This window comes from Pistacia vera, unplaced genomic scaffold (assembly GCF_008641045.1).
Source record: "Pistacia vera cultivar Batoury unplaced genomic scaffold, PisVer_v2 Contig44, whole genome shotgun sequence".
Lineage (NCBI taxonomy): Eukaryota > Viridiplantae > Streptophyta > Magnoliopsida > Sapindales > Anacardiaceae > Pistacia > Pistacia vera.
Window position 1 is genome coordinate 1,156,099 of NW_022196268.1, and position 26,190 is coordinate 1,182,288.

The window sequence follows — 26,190 nt, forward strand, 5'->3', positions numbered from 1 at the left end:
ATGATTCAAGACTTGCTTATTATTCTTGTTTGCATTTTTGGTAACCATCCTGGTATTTGAACCAAGACTAATTATACTAATTTTATATTATTTCTGTGTTATGAAATAGTTTCATGTTATGTAAAGTATACTTATTGATTCTTATTATGAATTATGATTGTTTGTGTATGTAAATTATAACTATCGTTTATAAATTTAGGCCCTTTTAACAGTTATTATTGATTTTTTTTTTTTTTTCTCAACTTGACCTTTATTTATTTTTTCACACATTTAATAAAATTTGTCATTATTATTGATAATCCTATTTTCTATTATGTTTTTACCTTGATTTTTACAGGATTTGGGTACTTTTCATTCGTTTTGATTAATATGCTATCTTAATTTTGTTTTGTAGGTCTAAGTAGACGGATTTGAACGGAAATAGCGTAACTTGAGCCATACAACTCGGAATGACCTGAATTTGGATAGCTACATAAAGTTAAGAACAGGCTTATAACTTTCGTGGTGGAAGACTTGGTCTAATTCTGCTGGAAAGATGGTGAAAATGTAGTTGGATATTTCATTCTGAAGAAAGAGAAATGACTGGAGGCAAACGGGTCTTTGCCGTGGCAAAGCACTATCTGGAGTTTTTGGCATTTAGACTTTGCCGTGGCAAAGAAAATCCTTGCTGCAGCGGAGTTGCGAACGGAGATTGGTGAATAAGTCTTCACCGCGGCAAAGAAAATTCTTTGTCGGGGCGCAATTACGGTGAATTGTACTTGCATAAATTTTTGTTGACATGGCATTTATTTGGCAAGGGTTCCGTTATTTTATGGGAGGGAGTATAAATTAGAGTTAAAAGGGAGTTCTTAGTGCAGGAAAAAACCGCATCTTGGAAGCGGCTACTTGGAGAGGGATTCAACCAATTCGATTAGAAAAGAATTTTTGTTCCTTGTTTGTTTGTATTCAAGATGATTTCAGATTATTTGGTGTTTATTGAATTATCTGTCATGAACTGAATTCTTTTGCTAGGGCCACGGTGCAGCCTATGTTATGATTTTTTGGAATTGAGTTATTTTAAGTTCTACTTTCATTGACTGAATATTTATTACTGTGCATAATGCTATTGAATGTTTGATCATCATTTGATTGATATGTTGGTCATAATGAGACTTGAGAAGTAATTTATGAATTAGCCTCTTGTGATAAATACTATAGATTGAGCGAAAACCATTGTTTTAAAACCCGGATGGGAGGGCAACTAGTTTTGCTGTTTGGGTCACGGGTCAATCGGTCCAACCAGTTGGATGGATGATGTCAGTGACAATTTTATTTTTAAAAAATTACATATTAATCTCTTAAATTTTAATATATTACAAAAATTTCCCTAAAAAAGTTCAAATTACTTCCTAAAATTTTTATTTATTTCAAACATGCCCTAAACAAATCACCATTAATCCTTAAACTTTTGACATATCTCCAAAACACCCCTATAAAATTACGATTAACCTTTATAATTTTGAAATATTACAAAAGCCCCCCTAAGACCTGAACCGGATCGGAGAAGCTGTCGGGTCCCGGTCGGACAGGCCGATCCGGTCCGGTTTTTAAAACAGAGGCGAAAACTAGAGATAAATAAACGCAATTGGTGTGATCTAGGGAAGAATTCCATAGAGCTTAATAGACCTAATTTATTAAACTTCAATTTCTTAGTTCGGAACGTTAATAGTAAAGGTGGGGCGATATAACCTGAGGAGTGTCAAACAGTTTAAGGAATTCGATTGTTAGTCAATGGAATAGAGTTAGAGAGATGAAATTCATAAATCATGTCGGAATAACTAGGTGAAATTGGATGCTCTAGTGTTGTTCTTTTGATACATTCAATACATCATTATCAAATTTTGTTCTTTCTGCGATATTAAGTCTTTAGAGTTTATTAGTTTTAATTTATTTTTGTCAACATTCAACCACTAAATTTTTTGTCCTTCAATTAGTATTAAACTAGAAAGTTCAGTAGTTAGACTACAATCCTTGTGAGAACGATACTTTTCTCATCATTATATTACTTGTGCGAACTGGTACACTTGCTAGGTTTCTATGCATCATTTATAAAACTAATTCTTTATATTCAATAGTGAACACATTTTCTCTTTTCAGTTTAGATATTGTTTTCAAAAGATGATTGAATGCATTTTCAAATTTCAAATGAGTAAACGACATGTTCCCACCCAAGGTTTGGTGAAATGGCAAGTTTCCACCCCTGGTTTCATAAATTATATATTTCAACCCTTCAACCTAGGAGTGAGCATGGATAAAGGGTAGAACCGGAACCCGCAGGTACCCATCTGCCAGTTCTGGATAAGAACATGAACCGGCACCATTAGGGCCTGGTTTTGATTCTAGAAAGTTGGAACTGGGAATTTTTTAGTTCGGTTATGATTTTTATAGTATTGGAACTGGGAACTAGAACCGAAACCAAGGTCTATATACCTAGGTAGGAACTGAGACTAAATTATAATTTTTGTAAACTATTGGAGTGTTTTATATTTTTCAAAAAGTAGGGGGTAATTAAAATTTACCCAGAACCAGAACTGAAACCTATGTTTCAGGTTCCGCTTCCAGTTTCTAAGAACTAGAATTAGCCGGTTTCGGTTCCTTAAAAAAATGCAAGGTACCCAGAACCAATCACCCCTACTTAAACCAACACTGTTAGCGATTTTTAGGTTCTGACAGAAGTGCAAACGATGTTATTACTATATTACCCTTGAAAAATAAATTAATAAATTACTTTCAAATTTATAGAATTATTAATAAGAATATATTACCATACGTCCATACCCCCAAATTAATAGTCTTTGGTGGTCATATTTTTATTATTTAGTTTAGATTTTTATTCTTTTATTATTTATTTTTTTTTTATTTATAGTTATTATTTTTTTTTATATTTTTATTTTTATTTTTTAATTATTATTTATTTTTATTTATTATATTTATATATTTAATGTATTTTATTTATTTTTTTCTTTTATTTATATATTGTATATATTTTTATTTATATTTATTTTTATTGATAATTTTATTTTATTTATTTTTTTTTTTTTATTTATATATTATTTTGGTTTATTATATATTTGTTTATTTATTATTTTTTTATTTATTTTTTTATTCTTGTATTTTTTTATTTTTTATTTATTTAATTATTATTTATTTTTTTTTTTATTTATGTTAATATTTTATAATTTATTTTTTTTATTTTTTATATCTTTTATTAGATTTTTTTTGAGTATTTGATATTATATAATTTTATTATTTTTTATATTTTCTATTCTTATGATTTATTTTTATTAGGTTTTTTTATTATTATTATTATTGTTATTATTTTATATTATATTTTTTTAATTTTATTTTTTATTTATTTATTTTATTATTTTTTCACTTTTTAGTTATTTTTTTATATTTATATTTTATTTATTATATTTTTTTTTTTATATTTATTTTGTAGTATTCTTTTTATATTTTTTATTATTTATTATATTATTTATTATTTTTATTTATTTTTTTTATTATTTTATTTTCTATTTTTGATATATTATAATATTCATTTTTTTTTTATTAATTATTATTTTTTTATTTTCTAGTTTATTTTTTTTTTTATTGTTATTATTATATTTTATATTGTTATTATTATTTATATATGGTTATTTTTTATTATTTTTTTATAGTATTTTTTATTATATTTATATTTTTTTTATATTATTATTATCTATTATTTATATTTTTATTATATTTTTTTTTTTTTATTTTATATTATTTATTTATAATTATATATTATTATTTATATTATTATTTTATGTTTTATATTTATTTTTTATTTATATATTTTATGATTTTCTTATATATAATATAGTTTTTATTTTCTTTTATATATTTTTTTTATTTTTATTTTTTTATTTTTTTATATTTTTTTCTATTAATTATTAATTATTTATATTATTTTTTTATATATTTTTTTTGGTGTATTTATTATTTATTTTTTTTGTTATTATATTATTATTTTTTGTTTTTAGTAGCTAATTCTTTTATTTTGAAAATTACTATTTGTAGATTTATTTGAACTTCATTTTATGTTAGTTATATTTATGTGATATTATGTTTCATTTTTGTATATTTATTTTTATATTACCATTTGGGATGAATTATGAACTTGTATGAAAGAAGTTTGAATAATGCTTAATCTGAAGGTCAATTGTGTGCATCCAATCACTCGTGTTTTCGGTTACATTTGCTGAACAGTAAACCTCAAGACACCATTTCAATGTGAGAAGTCATAGGCAGAGAAAAGAATGTGAACCTCGGCTCATGCTATCTGGTTCCAGTTTTTAACTCTTTTCCTATCTCTTATCACTATCAGAGCTAAAACAGAGCATTTAGATGAAACTGAGACTCTTACAATTATGTATTAGTAGTTAAAATTATTATAGAAATTTTTTTTTTTTTAAAAAAAAAATTAGTGACACTAAAATTACCAAACAACTATTTAATATTATTTAAACTGAAAAAAAAAATTTCACAATCAAATAATAAATATTTTCTGAAAATGTGCCAAACACTTCTGTCTAAAAAACCTTTTTAAAAATTTATCAAATAACTATTCACCATTTTATCTAACTCTAATATAATTTTCAAATAGTATACCAAACACATTTTCAGAATCTTATCCATTTGATTTAATCAAACTCAACTAACTTAAAACATTATATTTGTGAGAAGGAGGGAAATGTTTTTTATTTTAAAAGAAGAGAGAGAAAATATTTTTTTTATTAACCACTTGCATTACAATTAAAGTCCTTTCCTTTTTTGACTCCTCTATTGCCACAATCGCCTCAATGTCTCGAACCCACCAAAGAGTTGTTCTTTGTTTTTCATAGGGTATGTTGTATTTTTTTTTAAACTGGTAAATATCAACCCCCTTAATAGTTGTAAAACTATCATATATCCTCGAGCTCACTAAAGCTCGTGAGATGGGCGAGTTGAGTATCGGAGAAATCAAACTCGACTCACCTGTTGATCGAGCCGCTCGAGCTTGAGCTTTTCCTAAGTCGAGCCTGGCGTCGCTCCGCAGCGGCTCGGCTAGGCTTACATCCTTATGTGAAGCGATTGGTGTTGATGTCTCAATGGAATCAAGAAAAAGGACAAAGTAAGTTACTTTATTAAATTAAAATATGCTTTAGCTACATTTAACTCTAACTGAAAGGTTTTTTTTTTTTCCTGTTGTATTTAAGAAAAAGAAAAACCGATGGAAATCAAGTTTTCTATCCATTCAGATGATGAAAACCAGGAGAATGTTTGATTGGTAAGTTTTATTGTTTGCTTGTTGGTAATTTTTTTGTATTCATGATCATGTTGAGTTTTAATAGTTAAAAATGGTTTGTGTTGTGGGAATTGTGGAGAATATGGTTAGAAGTTGATTTGTGGAGAATATGGTTTTTTGGAGAATTAGAGTGAATTATCTTGGTTTAGTTGTGGGGCATGGCGAATTAAGCAATTCACTAAGAAGTTATTTCTCCTTGTAGATATTTTATATAATATTGCTTTTTCTTGTTTGATCCATAGATTAGTTTCTCACTCATGAAACTTAGACCTTAAAAAGTTCTATAGTAATTCTAGCTGGGATGTGACTAGAATTCTTGGTGTGTTTTACAACTGATTTGACCTCGGATGTGATGATGATGATGCGGTAATTTGTTCATTTTGCTACTGCCATTGAAAGCTGTGGAATAGAGTAACAGTGACTACATTTTACATCAAATGTTTTTCCACGATCATGTACCATTCGTATTTGTATGTACTAAATTTTAATATGATTTATGAATTCTAATATGTTGTTATGAGTATAGTTTCAGTTGAGGCAATGTCAGAATTCTTATTTTTTTGAGTGTTGAGAATGCGCATTTGTTTACTTATAAGAATTCTGTCATTTTGGAGTACTAGCTACTGAGAAAAAATTTGTTTACTGATATAAGTACTATGATTCTTTTTTGCTCGAGTTCGGCTCATTAACTATAATCAAACTCGAGCTACTCACGAGCCCCAATATCTTCATCGAGCTTGAGCTCGAGCTCTTCTTGTTCATGTAACCGCGCTCAGGCACTCTAAGCTCAGCTTGGCTTGACTCGATAACAGTCCTTGCGATGAAGCCTTAGGCCTCTTCGACAAAAATGGCCTCACATTAACATCCTAATAATGTGGGTGTGTAATGCAATAGACAGACCACATAATTACATTCTAAAGCCTAATGACTTTTCAAGGACCACCACCAATAAAAGTGATCCATGCTTGTGAAAATCGACCCACGAGTTTGCTTGGAGGATTGTTGAAAAAAAAAAGGTCCCATACCTGTAGTATTGATGCTGAATTTCGCTTACGAGCTTATGAGAATTTGTTGCCCCATAACTTATAGAAATTGGCCTATGAATTTGGTTGTAAAAAAAAGGCAAAAAATTTGTTGAAATTAGCCAATAATTTGTGGGAGAGACTGCCCTAAAACTTATTGGAAGAATTGTCCAAGAATTTTTGGACTTCTATTATTAAACTTGGGCTCAAACTTTGCTAACTTGGCCTACAATTAGACTAGTAAATCTAAAAGAAACAAGTCACCCACTTACTTGATTATTTCTTAAAGGATGGACCCAAGACATGTCCAATACTTGTTGAAAGTTTCAGCCATCTTTGTAAAGACTAGCCCAATACTTAAAGAGGCTATATTAGCTCAAGTTGTTGTAAAAACCCAGCCCATACTTTAAATCCATGTCAAAACATTAACCTAGCCCTTAAGCCCATTCCTATTTCATCACACCCCTTCCACAATTCTGCTTCTCTTCTTCCAAATTAAAACTCAACGGAAAGGCGCTCTAAAGCTAACGTTATTCACTCTGGGGGTTTTGTCTAAGCTTATAAACTGGTCAAACTAGCTTATAAGCTCAAAATTAAGTTGACTTGTTTGTTTATAACTTTTTTGAGCTTATAAGCCAAAAAATAAGTTGTGGGGAGTACTTATTTTTTTTTTTTGCTTATAAGCACTCGCTGCTTATAAGATAGTTTGATCAAGTATATTACCACATTATTCTTGTTTAATTTTAAAATTCCTAGTATACCCTTATTTAATATAGTACATTTTTAGTCATTTATAATAAAATGTCTTATAAGCCACATTTTACCAAACCGTCATTATTTATCAGTCGCTTATAAGTACTTTACCCAAACACGTATTTCTTAAAATTTCAAATGCTTATAAAGCTAAAATTAGCTTATAAGCACCTGTTGCTTATAGCTAATTTTCATAAACTCAGACAACAGCCCCAAAGGGTACCTGCGGATTCTTATTCATCTCTTGTTTGTTTCCATTTCTAAGTGTAATTAATCATCTTTGAAAAGTTTCTTGTTAACAACAAATTTCATTCTTGTCTTTATTCTTTGACGATTGTTCCTCGCTTAGTCATGTAGATTTTGTTTGTTGTGAACTTTGATTTGTAGGCTTGGATTTCCTTGAGTCTTTATTTTTTTTTTCATATTGTTGAGTGAATGAGTCGTTGAATTTTATTTTATTTTTTTTATTGGGTTCCTTTGATTGAAATTGCTTGAATTTGGAAGAGAAAAATGCATCCCTCAACCACCATGAGCAGCTTGTCGCGGCTATGCTTGGTTTGATTCTGGTTTTGCTTCCGAACAAATTCTTTGCTTATTGCTTGTTGCTTCCTGAGTCTAGTGCTGAAAACCCTATTGAATGTGTAATATCTCTTGCTTGGCATGATCTTAACTTATAGATTACGTGTTTCGATATTCCCAAACGAAATTTTGGTTCTTTGGCACCAAAAATCGTTCTAACTTGAAATTTTTAACAAGAAAAAAAAAAATTTCTGCGCTTGTATAAAGTTACTTGAATGAGAAATTCTCATTTACTTAATTGTGTATACCCATGTCATGTCTACAAAGAATTAACATTTCATAGGTGTGTTCAATGCTTCGTTTCACCGCAAAATCTCCAATTTAGACTCGTTGTGCTTGCTTTGTGTGCTTGTTTCGACCTTTATTTGTATATCCATTGCTGATTTGTTTTCTTTTTGCGTTCAAACATTCTCATTTATGTGTCCACAGCTTGCTCCAAGAACTTGTTTGTTCGGACTAGCAAAAATCGGAATTTTTCTTCTTCATATCATGGCCCCAACGTTGGACTAACATAGCCCCATAAATGCATATTTTGTGAATGATTCAAGACTTGCTTATTATTCTTGTTTGCATTTTTTGGTTACCCATCCATGGTATTTGAACCAAGACTAATTATAATATTTTATTATTTTATTCTGTGGTTATGAAATAGTTTCATGTTATGTAAAGTATACTTTATTGACTTCTTATTATGATTATGATTGTTTTGTGTATGTAAATATAACTATCGTTTATCAATTTAGCCCTTTTAACAGTTTATCATTGATTTTTTTTTTTTTTCTCAACTTGACCTTTATTTATTTTTTCACACATTTAATTAAAATTTGTCATTATTTATTGATAATCCTATTTTCTATTATGTTTTTACCTTGATTTTTACAGGATTTGGGATCTTTCATTCGTTTTGATTAAAATATGCTATCTTAATTTGTTTTGTAGGTCTAGTAGCGGATTTTGAACGGAAATGCGTAACTTGAGCCATACAACTCGATGCCCTGAATTTGGAAGCTACATAAAGTTAAGAAGCGGGCTATAACTTTCGTGTTGAAGACTTGGTCTCTAATTCTCAATGGTGCTTTATATTTAAGCAAATCTAGAAGAAATTTGCTTAGTTTCAAAAATATAACGACTCAATGGATACCACATTGAAACTTTAATTGATAATAATACAAAATATATGTGTATCACTCATAATGTTTTATGTCAAACGCACATATTGGAGAAGTTTCATGGTTTCTCATCTGGATTATATTACAAATTCATAAACAATATTGATACTAATGCAATTGTGAACTAGAAGTTCACTAATCCTAAAATTGTTTATGCTTTGGCATGACTAATTCGCCCTATTCGGTTATAGATTAGATGGACCACAAATTAATCTTAGAATCTCTATTCGATTACTTCTAGTTTTAATGCGTTGTGCAATGTTATTCCAATAAAACAATTATAAAAATTAATTAAACAATAAACCCTAACTTATATATTCAAAACATCATCAAGGTAATTGAATCAATCCAAAATTCATAAAACATTAAATCTAAGCTCTTGCACAAATTCATAAACATAAATCTGGTATTAAAAACAAAAATTGTTCAAAATATAATTAGGATTTCATCCTCTTGTAACAAAAGAAGTTTACTTCATCCTAAGAACAAAGAAATAAACAGAGAATAAAGAAAACATATTCAGACTTGAAAAAAAAAAAAAAAATTCAAAATTCAAACTCTTAAATGTGATCTTTAGTCTTCAAGCCCCACGAATGTGTCTTCTCTTCTCCAAAATATGCAAAATTTGACCCCTTTCAGTTAATCTCAATCATCCTTAAATACACTAAGTTAAAAAGCAAAGAAAAACTAAAAAAAAGAGGCCCTAATAGTTTCCAACATGACCCTGGTTGTGGCCAAATTTAAGTCACCATGGCCTAGGCTGTGGTGATTTCTGTCCTCTTAGTTTTATCTTTATCCCACCACCATGGTCGTGGTAAACTATCAAGACATGGTCGTGGCCTTGGAAAATGTCAGCTAATCTCAAATTCTTCAAGTTTTAAGTCTCAACTTCATTCCAATGCTCCAATGTACTTAATCAAAGCCTGAAAAACACAAAAACTATCTAAATCAATAGCTGACCATTCATATCTCGACCTTAACAAAAACCTAAAATAAAAAACAAAGAAAATGAATGAAAAATTAACTAAACTGCTATAAAAACAAACCTAAAAACACTCAATTTATGCAACTTATCAATGTGCGAGCCTGTTTGAAAATGGACTGTTTTATTTCTTAATGACATGCTTAGTTATATGTACATAAGAGTTCAGTTTCAGAAAATTTAGTTCAGAATATATCCTCATTGTAAAACCCTGCCTTTATGTTTACATATATGTGCTTTTTTTGTTTCTAACAACATTAATTCTGCAGAAACTTGTTCTCTGAATGCTTTATTCATGAGCAATTGAGCATATATAACTTTACTTTGCTGTAATTAATTCAATAGAATTTTTTACACCTAAATTTTAATGTGTTTCTCTCTGTCTCTACTTCCCATTTATAAGCAAAATGTTCATGTTTTCCCTCTTCAACTTTTATTGATAGATTTTGCCTTATAAGGGTAACTGTTATAATTGGAAAACAATGATATGATTAGTCGTACTTGTTTGGGGTAAATTCAGTGAACCAACTTTTCCTACAGTTTGGTTCCTAATTTTTTTTCTATTTGTTAAATTACCACATTCGGTATTTTAATCAGTACAATAATGTTTTGAAATCACTCGGCTATGACTTGGTATGTGGTACTTTGTGTAGACCTCAAAGAATTTGCTTCTTAGTTCTTACCAAGCCTAATAAACTTTGATGCAGAAGGAGGATTAATAATCTGCCTTAAATTTTATCTCCAAAATTCATTTTCTCTGACAGTTCTGTTATATATGAGCAGGAACAATTGGAGAAGAAAAAGACACAGTATGTGGAGAAAATGAAAAACAAGATAGCACTGATCCACAAGGAAGCCAAAGAAAAGAGAGCAATGATTGAAGCTAAAAAAGGAGATCTTCTCAAAGCAGAGGAGACAGCTGCAAAATACCATGCCACGGGACTGTCCCGAAGAAGCTCCTTGGTTGTTTTTGAGGCTAGAAATCCTGAAGTTTGATTGAAAAATTAAATTATATGTATATTTTATTTGAACATTCATTTGTTAATTTAGTCTAGGTGTTTGGTTTTATGGTGGAGAATTGGTAGATGTTCATTATTGTGTGTGCATAGTCATGTATTTGTGTGTATATACAATTTGGGATGAATTATTGAACTTGTATGAAAGAAGTTTGAAATAATGCTTAATCTGAAGGTCAATTGTGTGCGATCCAATCACTCGTGTTTTCGGTTACATTTGCTGAACAGTAAACCTCAAGACACCAATTTCATATGTGAGAAGTCATAGGCAGAGAAAAGAAAATGTGGAACTCGGCTCATGCTATCTGGTTCCAGTTTTTTAACTCTTTTTCCTATCTCTTATCACTATCAGAGCTAAAACAGAGCATTTTAGATGAAACTGAGACTCTATTACAAATTATGTATTAGTAGTTAAAATTATTATAGAGAATTTTTTTTTTTTTTAAAAAAAAAAATTAGTGACACTAAAATTACCAAACAACTATTTAATATTATTTAAACTGAAAAAAAAAATTTCACAATCAAATAATAAATATTTTCTGAAAATGTGCCAAACAACTATTCTGTCTTAAAAACCTTTTTAAAAAAATTTATCAAATAACTATTCACCATTTTATCTAACTCTAATATAATTTTCAAATAGTATACCAAACACATTTTCAGAATCTTATCCTATTTGATTTAATCAAACTCAACTCAACTTAAAACATTTATTTGTAAGAGAAGAGAGGGAAAATGTTTTTTATTTTTAAAAGAATAGAGAGAAAATATTTTTTTTTATTACCACTTGCATTACAATTAAAGTCCTTTCCTTTTTTGACTCCTCTATTGCCACAATACTGCCTCAATGTCTCGAACCCACCAAAATGAGTTGTTCTTTGTTTTTCATAGGGTATGTTTGTAATTTTTTTTTAAACTGGTAAATATCATACCCCCTTAATAGTTGTAAAACTATCATATATACTCGAGCTCACTAAAGCTCGTGAGATTGGCGAGTTGAGTATCGGAGAAATCAAACTCGACTCACCTGTTGAGTCGAGCCGCTCGAGCTTGAGCTTTTCCTAAGTCGAGCCTGCGTCGCTCGCGAGCGGCTCGGCTAGGCTTACATCCTTATGTGGAAGCGATTGGTGTTGATGTCTCAATGGAATCAAGAAAAAGGACAAAGTAAGTTACATTTATTAAAATTAAAATATGCTTTAGCTACATTTAACTCTAACTGAAAGGTTTTTTTTTTCCTGTTGTATTTAAGAAAAAGAAGAAACCGATGGAAATCAAGTTTTCTATCCATTCAGATGATGAAAACCAGGAGAATGTTTGATTGGTAAAGTTTTATTTGTTTTGCTTGTTGGTAATGTTTTTGTATTCATGATCATGTTGAGTTTTAATAGTTAAAAATGGTTTGTGTTGTGGGGAATATGTGGAGAATATGGTTAGAAGTTGATTTGTGGAGAATATGGTTTTTATGGAGAAGATTAAGAAGTTAATTATCTTGGTTTGAGTTGTGGGGACATGCTGAAGATTAAGCAATTCACTAAGAAGTTATTTTCTCCCTTGATGACGATATTTTATATAATATTTGCTTTTTCTTGTTTGATCCATAGATTAGTTTCTGACTCATGAAGCTTAGACCTTAAAAAGTTCTGTCGTAATTCTAGCTGGGATGTGACTAGAATTCTTTGTGGTGTTTACAACTGATTTGACCTCTGATGATGATGATGATGATGCGGTAATTTGTTCATTTTGCTACTGCCAACTGAAACTAAGCTAATGGAATAGAGTAACAATGACTACATTTTCGACGATCATGTACCATTTGTATAATTGTATGTACTAAATTTTAATATGATTTATGAATTCTAATATGTTGTTATGAGTACATGTTCAGTTGAGGCACATGTCAGAATTCTTATTTTTTTTGGGTGTTGAGAATGCGCATTTGTTTACTTATAAGAATTCAGTCATTTTGGAGTACTAGCTACTGAGAAAAAATTTGTTTACTGATATAAGTACTATGATTCTTTTTTGCTCGAGTTGGGCTCTATTAACTATAATCAAACTCGAGCTACTCACGAGCCCCAATATCTTCATCGAGCTTGAGCTCGAGCTCTTCTTGTTCATGTCAAGCCGCGCTCAGGCACTCTAAAGCTCAGCTTGGCTTGACTCGATAACAGTCCTTGCGATGAAGCCTTAGGCCTCTTCGACAAAAATGGCCATCAACATTATACATCCTAATAATGTGGGTTGTGCAATGCAATGAGACAGACCACATAATTACATTCTAAGAGCCTAATGACTTGTCAAGGACCACCACCAATAAAAGTGATCCATGACTTGTGAAAATCGACCCACGAGTTTGCTTAGAGGATTGTTGAAAAAAAAAAAAAATGTCCCATATCTGTAGTATGATGCTGAATTTCGGCTTACGAGCTTATGATAATTTTTTGCCCCATAACTTATAGAAATTGGCCTATGAATTTGGTTGTAAAAAAAAAGGCCAAAATTTGTTGAAATTAGCCCAATAATTTGTGGGGGAGACTGGCTCTAAAACTTATTGGAAAAATTGTCCAAGAATTTTTGGACTTCTATTATTAAACTTGGGCTCAAACTTTGCTAACTTGGCCCACAAATTAGACTAGTAAGTATAAAATAAACAAGTCAGCCCACTTTCTTGCATTATTTGCTTAAAGGATGGACCCAAAGACATGTCCAATACTTGTTGAAAGTTTCAGCCCATCATTTGTAAAGACTAGCCCAATACTTAAAGAGGCTTGATATTAGCTCAAGTTGTTGATAAGAAAACCCAGCCCATTACTTTAAATCCAATGTCAAAACATTAACCTAGCCCTTAAGCCCATTCTCTATTTCATCACCCTCCACAATTCTGCTTCTCTTCTTCCAAATTAAAACTCACGGAAAGGGCGCTCTAACTACGTTATTCACTCTGGTTGGGTTTTGTCTCAAGCTTATAAACGGTCAAACTCTCTTATAGCTCAAAATATTAAGTAGCCTTGTTTGTTTATACTTTTTTGACTTTAAGCCAAAAAAATAAGTTGGGGGGAGGTACTTATTTTTTTTTTTTTGCTTAAAGCACTCTGCTTATAAGATAGTTTGATCAAGTTATTACCACATTATTCTTGTTTATTTTAAAATTCCATAGTATAACCCTTATTAATATAGTACATTTTTTAGTCATTATATAAAATGTACTATAAGCCACAATTTTACCAAACGCAGTATTATTATCAGTCGCTATAAGTACTTTAACCAAACACTAATTGCTTAAAATTTCAAATGCTTATAAGCTAAATTAGCTTATAGCACCTGTTGCTTATAAGCTAATTTTCATAAACTCAGACAACAGCCCCAAAGGTACCTGCGGATTTTATTCATCTCTTGTTTTGTTTCCATTTCTAAGGTAAGTTAATCATCTTTGAAAAGTTTTCTTGTTAAACAACAAATTTCATTCTTGTCTTTATTCTTTGACGATTGTTCCTGCTTAGGTCATGTAGATTTTGTTTGTTGTGAACTTTGATTTGTAGGCTTGGATTTCCTTGAGTCTTTATTTTTTTTCATATTGTTGAGTGAATGAGTCGTTTGATTTTATTTTATTTTTTTTATTGTGGGTTCCTTTGATTGAGAATTGCTTGAATTTGAAGAGAAAATGCATCCCTCAACCCACCATGACTGCTTGTCGCGGCTATGCTTGGTTTGATTCTGGGTTTGCTTCCGAACAAATTCTTTGCTTATTGCTTGTTGCTTCCTGATTCTAGTGCTGAAAAACCCTATTGAATGTAATATCTCTTGCTTGGCATGATCTTAACTTATAGATTACGTGTTCGATATTCCCAAACGAAATTTTGTTCTTTTGGCACCAAAACGTTCTAAACTTGAAATTTTTAAACAAAAAAAAAAAAATTTCTGCGCTTGTATAATTACTTGAATATAGAAATTCTCATTTACTTAATTGTGTAATACCCAGTCATGTCTACAAAAGATTAAAACTTTCATAGGTGTGTTCAATGCTTCGTTTCACCGCAAAATCTCCAAAATTTAGACTCGTTGTGCTTGCGTTTGTGTTGCTTCGACCTTTATTTGTATATCCATTGCTGATTTGTTTTCTTTTTGCGTTCAACATTCTCATTTATGGTGGCTCCAGCTGCTCCAAGAACTTGTTTTGTTCGGACTAGCAAAAATCTGAATTTTTCTTCTTCATATCATGGCCACCAACGTTGGACAACATAGCCACCATAAAATGCATATTTGTAGGATGATTCAAGACTTGCTTATATTCTTGTTTGCATTTTTTTGGTTAACCATCCTGGTATTTGAACCAAGACTAATTATACTATTTTATTATTTATTTCTGGGGTTATGAAATAGTTTCATGTTATGTAAAGTTACTTAATTACTTCTCATTATGAATTATGATTGTTTTGTGTATGTAAAATTATACTATCGTTTATCAATTTAGGCCCTTTTAACATTTATTCATTGTTTTTTTTTTTTTTCCACTCTGACCTTTATTTATTTTTTCACCAATTTAATTAAAATTTGTCATTATTTATTGATAATCCTATTTTCTATTATGTTTTACCTTGATTTTTACAGGATTTGGGATACTTTTCATTCGTTTTGATTAAAATTGCTATCCTTAATTTTGTTTTGTAGGTCTAAGTAGCGGATTTGAACGGAAATGCGTAACTTGAGCCATACAACTCGAATGACCTGAATTTGAAGCTACAAAGTTAGAAGCAGGCTATAACTTTCGTGTTGAAGACTTGGTCTAATTCTGCTGGAAAGATGGTGAAATGTACTGGATATTTCATTCTGAAGAAGAGAAAGAACTGGAGGCAAACGGTCTTTGCCGTGGCAAAGCACTATCTGGAGTTTTTGGCTTTAGACTTTGCCGTGGCAAAGAAAAATCCTTCCGCCGGCGGAGTTGCGAACGGAATTGGTGAATAAGTCTTCACCGCGGCAAAGAAATTCTTTGTTCGGGCGCAATTACGGTGAATTGTACTTGCATAAATTTTTGTTGACATGGCATTTATTTGTCAAGGGTTCCGTTATTTTATGGGGGGAGTATAATTAGAGTTAAAAGGGAGTTCTTAGTGACAGGAAAAACCGCATCTTGGAAGCGGCTACTTGGAGAGGGATTCAACCAATTCGAGAAAAGAATTTTTGTTCCTTGTTTTGTGTATTCAAGATGATTTCAGATTATTTGGTGTGTTTATGAATTATCTGTCATGAACTGAATTCTTTTGCTAGGGCCACGGTGCACCTATGTTATGATTTTTTGGAATTGAGTTATTTTAAGTTCTACTTTCATTGACTGAATATTTATTACTGTGGCATAATGCTATTGAATGTTTGATCACATTTGATTGATATGTTGGGTCATAATGAGACTAGAAGTAATTTATAATAAGCCTCTGTGATAAATACTATAATGTGACGAAAACCATTGTTTTAAAACCCGATGGGAGGCAACTAGTTTTGCTGTTTGGGTCACGGGTCAATCGGTCCAACCAGTTGGATGGATGATGTCAGTGACAATTTTATTTTTAAAAATTCATATTAATCTCTTAAATTTTAATATATTACAAAATTTTCCCTAAAAATTCAAATTACTTCCTAAAATTTTTATTTATTTCAACATGCCCTAAACAAATCACCATTAATCCTTAAACTTTTGAACATATCTCCAAAACACCCCTATAAATTACGATTAACCTTTATAATTTTGAAATATTACAAAGCCCCCCTAAGACCTGACCGGATCGAGAAGGCTGTCGGTCCCGGTCGGACAGGCCGTCCGTCCGTTTTTAAAACAGAGGCAAAACTAGAGTAAAATAACGCATTGGTGCTAGGAAGAATTCCATAGAGCTTAATAGACCTATATTTATTAAACTCAATTTCTTAGTTCGAACGTTTAATAGTAAGGTGGGGCATATAACCTGAGGAGTGTCAAACAGTTTAAGGAATTCGATTGTTAGTCATGGAATATAGTTAGGGATGAAAATTCATAAATCATGTCGGAATAACTAGGTTAAATTGGATGCTCTAGTGTTTTCTTTTGATACATTCAATACATCATTATCAATTTTGTTCTTCTCGGCGATATTAGTCTTTAGAGGTTTATTATGTTTTTTTTTTTTGTCAACATTCAACCACTAATTTTTTGTCCTTCATTAGTATTAACTAAAAGGTTCAGTAGTTGACTACAATCCTTGTGAGAACGATACTTTTCTCATCATTATATTACTTGTGCGAACTGGTACACTTGCTAGTTTCTATGCATCTTATAGAAACTAATTCTTTTATTCAATAGTGAACACATTTCCTCTTTTCAGTTTAGATATTGTTTTCAAAAGATGATTGAATGCTTTTTCAAATTTCAAATGAGTAAACGACATGTTCCCACCCAAGGTTTTGTGAAATGGCAAGTTTCCACCCCTGGTTTCATAAATTATATAATTTCAACCCTTCAAACTAGTGAGCATGGATAAAGGGATAACCAACCCGCAGGTACCCTCTGCCAGTTCTGGATAAGAACATGACCGGCACCATTAGGGCCTGGTTTTTGATTCTAGAAATTGGAACTGGAATTTTTTAGTTCGTATGATTTTATAGTATTGGAACTGGAACTAGAACCGAAACCAGGTCTATAACCTAGGTAGAACTGAGACTAATTATAATTTTTGTAAACTTTTGAGTGTTTTATATTTTTCCAAAAAGTAGGGGTTAATTAATTTACCCAGAACCAAACTGAAACCTATGTTTCAGTTCCGCTTCTAGTTCTAAGAACTAGAATTGCCGGTTTCGGTTCCTTAAAAAATGCAAGGTACCCAGAACCAATCACCCCTACTTAAACCAACACTGTTAGCGATTTTAGGTTTCTGACAGAAGTGCAAACGTGTTATTACTATATTACCCTTGAAAAATAAATTAATAAATTACTTTCAAATTTTAAATTATTAATAAGAATAATTACCATACGTCCATACCCCCAAATAATAGAATTAGAAAAATAATCATTTTCTTTCAAATTTATTTCAATAACATCATTTCCTTCACCTTCACATCATCCCCATCTACAACTGCCTAACCACTAACCTACCCTCGCCATCTAGTCCTGTCCAAACACAAACCAAACACTCCAAAAATCAACCAATCACTCCAGAAATCTCAACAAAACAATCCACTCCACAAAATCAATAATCAACTCCACAACCCATAGTCACCAAATAGCAAAGTGCAATGAGGACTCAATCAACCCTAATCAACCCATATCTCAATCCTCCTTCCAAAAACTCCAAACACCCTCTAATTAACAACAAACAGGTCACCAAAACGCACAAAACCAAGGGAAGTGTGGTGGAGATTGGTGGGGGCACCAACCAAGTGCGGGTGTGAGAAGGGGGGGGGGGGGGGGTGGGGGGGGGGGGGGGGGGGGGGGTGTGGTGTGGTTGTTTGTTTTGGTGTGGATGGTGCTAGTGAGGCAATGTGGTGTCGGTGTGAATTTTTGACATCGAATCAACCAAATTTGGCTTGAATCCTGGACCAACAAGGCTGGCTGGCGATTGCGTGTAATCTTGGGGGAGGGGGGAGGGGGGGGGGTGGGGGGGTGGGGGGGGGGTGGGGGGGGGGGGGGGGGGGGGGGGGGTTGAGGTTTGATGTGTGTGGCTAAGTGGAGTGTAATTGTGTTGGTGCGTCGAGGATGTCGACGATGTCGAAATTAGACTAAATTGCCCTTAACAAAACAAGTTACGCCACGGGCGCGGATTGGTGTTGCAGGAACAATTCTTGGCCAATTCGGGGTGTGGGTTGTTTGCGTGGGTGGCCATGTGCGGTGGAGGCTATGACTACAGTTAAGGAAGAATGGGGGTTTGGTTAAGTGATGGAGAGAGAACGTTGGAAGAGAAGTGAGTATGTGTAGGGAGAGGGTGCTTGTGAGAGAAATTTGAGATGTGGAGGTGTTATTTGAATTCTATTTTCATTTTAGATTTATGCAATGCAAATGACCACTTAAACACAACCTTTGACCGTTACATTAAACGATTATTGTTAATTTAATGATGATTTGGAATTATGAAACTAGGGTGGAACTTCCCATTGTCGCCAAACCTTGGAGGGAACATTGTTGATTTTAAAAGTACGAATAAAATTTCTTATTTCTATTTTTATAATATTTTTGAAAATATAAACATAAAACGAAGTGAAGGCCTGTCTAAAAACTTAGCAAACACATACTCCTAACATTTGCTTGTATTGTCATTAGTTTACAAATTACAAAATTTCTTATTTCTATTTTTTAATACACTTTTTGAAATAGAAACATGAAGGTAAGTGAAGGCCATGTCTAACAACTTAGAAACACTACTCCTAACTGCTTTCAGTTGTATTGCATTCATTTATTCTTTTGGTTCTCATATGGGATTGGGCATACAAGCAAGAGCAAAGGTTTTTCAAGGCCGGAATCGATATAGGTATGTACCCAGGACTCGTCGTTCTATACTTTAAAAAAGAGTTAATGAATTATTTTCCCACCCAAATAGGGCTTAATGAATTTGTTTCCCTACCCACACACTTTTAAAACCCCTTACTATGTAAAAATTTTATTCTGGCGGCGAACAAAGGAGCAACTTCCAATATGGTTAGGGATTTTGAAGAGTGGTCGGGTCGATGAGTCCTTTGGTAGTATAGCAATTTGGTGGTTTGATTGATCGAATTTGACTTGGAGGGGCGACTATGCACCTTAATCGCTCAATGTTAACCATCGGCATGGTCTAAAAATTGAAAAACCAAATACCTAGTTAGCATAGTAGGATCGAATCCATCGGTTAGCAAGACTAAAAACCTAATGTTTTTAGTACGCGAAATGAATTGGCAATGGATTAATGAAACTAAAATGACTAAACATGCAAATAATGAATAGTTGAAATGTAAAACAACTAAAGACTTTTATAATAAAAATGTTGCCAGTTACGTTTTGGTTCACACGAGACCGGGACTCACCAAGTCTCCTCCCAACCTCTAACGACCCCTAAACCTACCAGCAGATAATCAAAAGGCTTTCCAGACACGCTAGGTAAACTACTCCTGATCTCACACCGTACTCAGTCGTTGTGTAAAGCTCATCATTCGGACCCGTCGATAAACACTACAAGGCATACCACATTGGTACGCGATTACCAAATACAATTTGTCAACCACGGTATTCCAATCACCCCCAAACACTTCACAATAAACGCAACAACAGTAGAATTAACTTCAATCCTAACACACTCGAATTACAATCGATGGCGAAGTATCATAAAAGCATATCATCATTTATTGTATCAACCAAGTTTTATCATTCAACAATTTCTAGAAAACATTAAATCATAATGACAGCAATAGTCATCACAAGTTTGCTCCATCTATTAATAGATCGAATCAAAGATGAACGAAAACAATAGAATCCGAAACACTCTACTACAAATGTCCTTATATCGGGCTCAACCCTAGCGAGTAGCTTGAGGGAGTCGTGGATCCATCCTTACTCTCGCTATGCCGTACATGACAACCGGTAGGAACTTAGCTATGCATCTCCGTGTGGTGATTACGGAGCCCGAAACGATGGAACGAATGCTGACCATGGCGGAAGTAGAGGTACTGACGACTATAGTGATGCGAAAAGTGTGAAAATGACCAACAGAAAGCCCGGAATATGATATAGCCGCACTTCGCCGGAAAACGTTAATTTTCCGGCTGGGTCTTCCGGAAACGATGGCAGAAATGGAGTCCGAAGTACCGCTGGAAGCTCTGTGATGGGGAGTTCAGATCAGGTCCTGGGAGGTGAAGTCACCGGAAATGAGCAAGATCTATCTGGCCTGGAAGAATGAAGAGGCGCGGCGGCTAAATATCGCGAATTCCGCCGGTTTTTCGCGGCGTTTTAAGCTAAGGAAGTGCAGATCCGACCGTGAGTAAGGAGATCGACCATTGGGGAGTCTGAGACGTCGTCGAAAAACGGCCAAAACTGGCCTGGGAGGACAACAGTGTGGGTGTGCGCGGTGGGGAGTAGATAACGCCGCGGCTGCGTTTTCGTGATTCCGGCTGGTGGTTCGGGACGATGGGAAAGCTGATATCTGCCCCCAGAAGCCGAAAGTCGTCGCCGGGGTCTGTCTCGAAAATGGAAGACAAAGGGTCACACCGGAAAAGATGATGAACCGCCCCCTTGTTCACACTAATTGGTTTTTCTTTTTAGAAACAACTTGTAAAATGTTAGTTTGGTCCCTATAATAAAAATTGACAAATACAGAGAATCCCCTTTAAAACATGTACATTTTACCCCCTAAATAGCATAAATGAGACAAAATCACCCTTAATCCATAAACCACAACCTAATAATCAACTCATATAGTTTCCAAATCCTTCAAAACACGTTAAATTCATCAAAATATTTAGGAAGCGATTTTCGTGAATAAATTCATAAATTCTTTAATTATCTCAATATATTCAATTTAATCACACATGGGGTATTTTTATCACCAAAATAGAGTCACTTTCATGACTCTAACACTCAATTGCCGACAATTGGCGGGCTTGGCAGGAGTAGGGTTTAAGGGTTTTGGTGAATGATGATTGGGAAAGAGAATAACGGTAGTGTAGGGTCATAATGATGCCGGAATTGGAAATGAAATATAAATTTGGATAGTCAACTGATATTTTAGAAGTCCATAGGTGAGAAAGTTCATTAAACTATTATTTGGGTGTCGTTTACTCTTTAAAGAATAAAATAAAATAAAACTTGTAAGCCCAAATTCCTAAATCTATTTTAAAATCTCGAAGGGAGTGTTTGGTTGGGGATTATATGAGATTACTGGGGTTATGTCATCTTATATTATTTGATTACCACGTTTGGTTGTCAAGTAATATAAGATTTCGGTAATCTTCAAATATCAATAACAGTTACTGTTGGTAATATTGGAGGTAATTTGATAACTTTCATTTTCTTAGGTATTGTAAGATTACCAAGGTAATCTTATTTTTGTTACAATTCTATCATTTATTAATAAAATTTTAGGACAATAATACCTTTATTTTCAAATTTATTTACATGAATTTAGCTTTTACCATTTCACCCCAATTAATTAACTTGGACAAAATTACCCTTGAAATCAAAACAAATTACAGCTTACCCAAGCCACCACCCCTACCCACCTACTGCCAACCAAACCACAGCAGGTTGCCGCCGTAAGTCACCAGATATCGCCTAGAATCTCCATGAGTAGCCGAGAGACACTGAGAGGCTCGGATATGACCTTTTCTGGCCATATTGATGGCCGAAAAGGCCATATCGGAGTAGATCTAGCTGTTAACGGCCAAATCCATGGCCTTTATTGGCCATATCTGAATGAGATATAGCCGTTAACGACCAGATCTATTCTGGTCTCCAACTCCTCTACGTCGATCTCCGCCGTCGCTCTATCACCTCTCCTCTACAATAATCCCCTCTCCGATCTCATCTCCACCATCGACGAAGAGCCCAAGGTTGCTCGATCTAAAAGATGCGTTTTCCAGGTTCTTTTGGCGACTTTCGGCGGCGGATGGGAGTGGCCAGTAGTGGCTTGGGGTGGTGGGAGTGATTTTGTTATAATATAAAGTTTTATATAAGTGGGTTGTTTTAGCTAAATTTGAAATATTGGGGGTTAAAAGAAATTATTCAAATAATAATAATAATAATATTATATTAATATTTAAAAAGAGAGCAATTTAGTAATTTAAATAACATACTCACTAATTTATTCCTCCCAATCAAACATATTAATATAACATACCTACTAATTTATTCCAACTAACTAAACACATTTTCCTAAAGATTCACAATAATCTTCAAGGAAATTTAACTTTCCAATAATCCAACATTCCCTAAACCAAACGCACCTGAAGTGTATTATTCTATACAGGGGCAGACCCAAGCCCCTTGAGGGTAGACCCAGGCCTGCCCTCAACTTTAAGAAAAAATTTGAAAAGTTTTTTTTTGAAACGTAAAAAAAAAAAAAAGTAAATAGTAAAAAAATTAAAAAGTTAGATTTTGTCTTTTTTATATTAAGTTTTTCTTCCCCAATTCCCAACTTCACTTTTACATGCGGACCTGGATTTGGAGCGATTATAATCCATATTTTTGTAAACTTTCGTGTACTTTACTTTTGTTAGAGTTGTGATTGAGCTCTAAATTTGTGTAGAATATTTTTGGTGGATTTGTGGTTGTTGTAAATGATAATCATATTTTTCCCTATGATTTTGCATTGAATTTCGATAATATTTAGGATACTTCTCATACAATTTGGGTCATAATTGCTACCTAATTCTATTAATTTGTCTTTACAGGCCTAAACGATGATTTTGAGCGTAAATTACAGTTTTGAACGTAAATTGCGTAACTTGAGCTTGGAAACTCAGAATGACCTGATTTTAGAAGCTTTGGAAAGCTAAGAAGCAGAGATACAACTTTCAGGTTTTGGGTTTTTCCTAATTCTGACTGGAAAAGGGTGAAAACTTGGCTTGAAGTCGTAAACAGTACATTGGAAACTGAAGAAAAATGTCTTTAGATGTGCTTCAGTATTTCTNAATAAAAAATCAACAGAGGGTATCTCCTAAAACTATTCCATGGACGAACAACCACTAATTAAGCTTGTATGGTTTCTAATTTCTTGGGGTCTCATTCAGATGACAAGATTATTATGAGAAGTGTAGTGAGAAGGTTTTCTTCATGCCCTGAAATTTTGAACTATTAACAACATGCATGCTCTCATATGTACATTACATCATTGTTCATATTCAAATGGCTACATATGTCATCCCCTGAGATAGAATCCACGAACCCAATTCCAGAAATCTGATCTTCGAACTTGAATCCCGAGACGTTAAACATTTCATCCACCAAACCATTGTTAAATCCAGTATGGAAATCACCACCAAATGCTCCCTCATTCAAAAAACAACCATGCGTGAAAGAATCTTGAACAAAGTTTGTGTTGTGATTATTAAAGCCATCCCTGGAAACCACTTGCTCATGACCTGAATTTACAGAGCTCCCACTATGAACATTCTCTACTGACAGCCACTCGGCAAATAAAAGCTTTGGCAAGCAGCTTTTGTGACCCTCTTTAGCCAAGTCATTATTATCACTTGATGATTTCTCCATGTGATTCATTAACGAGTCATAGCTTGGAATTCGAGTGTTGAGATTATTATCAGGAGAGATTACTGAAGAATCCATATTCTCTGAGCTTGAAGTAGCGGTGCACTGCGTTTTGATATGAGCTTCCAGTTCTTCAAATTTGGCCAGTTTTTTCTTCAGGTGTGAATGCCAGTAGTTCTTTATCTCATTATCAGTTCTTCCAGGCAAATGCTGAGCAATTTGTGACCACCTAATTCATCAGAAAAAAAACGATTACTTTAATCAATTATTGTCATCTAATACAATAATAATAACCATAAGGCTGCTTCCAATTCAGTTAAAACTTAAAAAGTTCACTATAGCTTCCATTTCAGTATCATTGACCAACTGAACAGAAAAGTCAACCTTAAATTTCAGTGGGGACCCACTAGTTGAAAGAAAAAAAAAATAGGTGGGTCCACATTATTTTCCGCAACATCTAAGACCGTTACTTACTTGTTCCCTAACAGGCGATGGAGGGACAAGATTGTTTCTTCTTCTTGTACAGTAAACATTCCTCGCTTTAATCCTGGTCTCAGGTAATTAATCCATCTCAATCTGCAGCTTTTTCCATTCCTTTGCAAACCTGCATGCATGTAAAAATTAAATTTCATTAATGTCCTGAAAAATAATTATCTCAAGGCTAGTTTAGTAAATTGAAGTTCAAGTTATAATTAGTTTCTTTCTCTTAATTATTAATATGTTTATTCTCCCTTGAGAATAATAGAAATTATTCCATCTTTTTTTCTACTGAACATGTCAGATTTTCGAAAAATTCTTTCGTCTGGTTGACTGGAGTTGCCATGCCGTCCAAATAAATACAGAAAATTAGTGAGACAACCAAAAAGGATGAAATATCAAAATTTTCATATGTATAGAAAACCAGAAACATTTAATGGGACCCCGTGACCCTCTTTTATTGAAGATATATATAAGTTAATAAATAATATAAATGAAAGGTCAAATTATAATTATCATCTGCTCATCTCCAATTCAAGTAGCTCTACCAAATAATGCGACTTTAATCTTCTTATCTGGTTGAAATCAAGCAAATGCAGCTTGTATTTTAAAACAGAGCTTTATCTTATCTGGGTCTGCTCACAAATTCAGAAACATTGAAGAAAAGCAAACAAAACCTTGGAAAATGCGTACAAAAGATGGTGATATGTGTGAACAAACTATAAATTTTGCAAGAGCTACAACATGAAGGACTTTATATATAAACCTATAATTCATGAATACATGCTCTGCTCTATTTTGATCTTCTCAGAAAATTTAATGAAGATAAGCAGCATGGAAAGTCGGTAAACTAAATCAATAATCAACTATTTATAAGCATGTTCTCACCGGCATTAACAGGAACGGAGCTCCAGCAAGCGTGGCCGTGCTTGAGAACATGGTTTCTGAGCCTTTGGTCTTCTTCCGGTGACCATAAACCCTTCTTGTGTTTTAACTTTGGTTTATCAGATGACTTAAACCCCATTTTTGCTTAATGGATAAAGTAACAATAAGCTTAATGACAGCTTAAAAGATGAAGGAGAGAGAAAGAGAGTGAGAAAAAGGAGATGGAGAGAGTTTGCGATGTTGTAAAGAATAGCAACAGAAGGGGCAATAAATAGCCGACCATAAAGGCTAAAAGAATATAAAGCCAAGATTAGTTGTAATTCTACTATTATAAAAAAAGAAAAAAAAAAAAGTATTCCAAAGCAAAAAAAAATTGTCTTTGAAGAAAAATATATTTTATGAAGAAATGGCAGTAAGAGCCCTGATGGCTTAAAAACCAGAAATGTGAATGTTACCCTGTGTTTTAAACAATGCAATTGACTTTATGAAACCTACTTCATATTCTGGAAGAGAGACTAAGAGAGAAGAAGAAAAAGTATTGGAAAGAAAGAGAGAGAAGAGAGCTATAAATTTTCTTTCGTTTGGTAAAAGTGAAAGGAGCATAACAAGGAACACGAGGTGGAAAAACTTTTCCCTTGGACCCCTCATTTTCTTAACTTCTCCCCTAAAGAATAAAGGGTAATTAAAGGGACATCTCAGCTTTGTTAAGTTATTTTTTCACCCTTATTATAATTAATTATTTCAATTACACACTAATCTTCTATATAAAGT

General features: G+C 33.0%; 1 protein-coding gene across 1 annotated transcript; it reads right to left on the minus strand.

The window, feature by feature from the left end:
* Positions 1-23,619: 23,619 nt before the first annotated feature.
* On the minus strand, positions 23,620-25,621 carry LOC116144278 (transcription factor LAF1-like). The gene is made up of 3 exons (XM_031429749.1): positions 25,423-25,621; positions 24,532-24,661; positions 23,620-24,286 (listed from the first exon to the last, which is right to left on the minus strand). Exons 1-3 carry the CDS (start codon positions 25,556-25,558, stop codon positions 23,665-23,667), a joined length of 888 nt encoding a protein of 295 aa, XP_031285609.1. The 5' UTR covers positions 25,559-25,621; the 3' UTR covers positions 23,620-23,664.
* Between the last annotated feature and the right edge of the window lie 569 nt (positions 25,622-26,190).

Bases quoted from the DNA above. Each gene is read 5' to 3' on its own strand.
- LOC116144278 (XM_031429749.1), bottom strand. From the start codon at position 25,558: ATGGGGTTTAAGTCATCTGATAAACCAAAGTTAAAACACAAGAAGGGT. The intron at 24,662-25,422 runs GTGAGAACATGC...ACATGCATGCAG, and splicing joins CTCCGTTCCTGTTAATGCCG to GTTTGCAAAGGAATGGAAAA. The intron at 24,287-24,531 runs GTAAGTAACGGT...CTGATGAATTAG, and splicing joins CATCGCCTGTTAGGGAACAA to GTGGTCACAAATTGCTCAGC.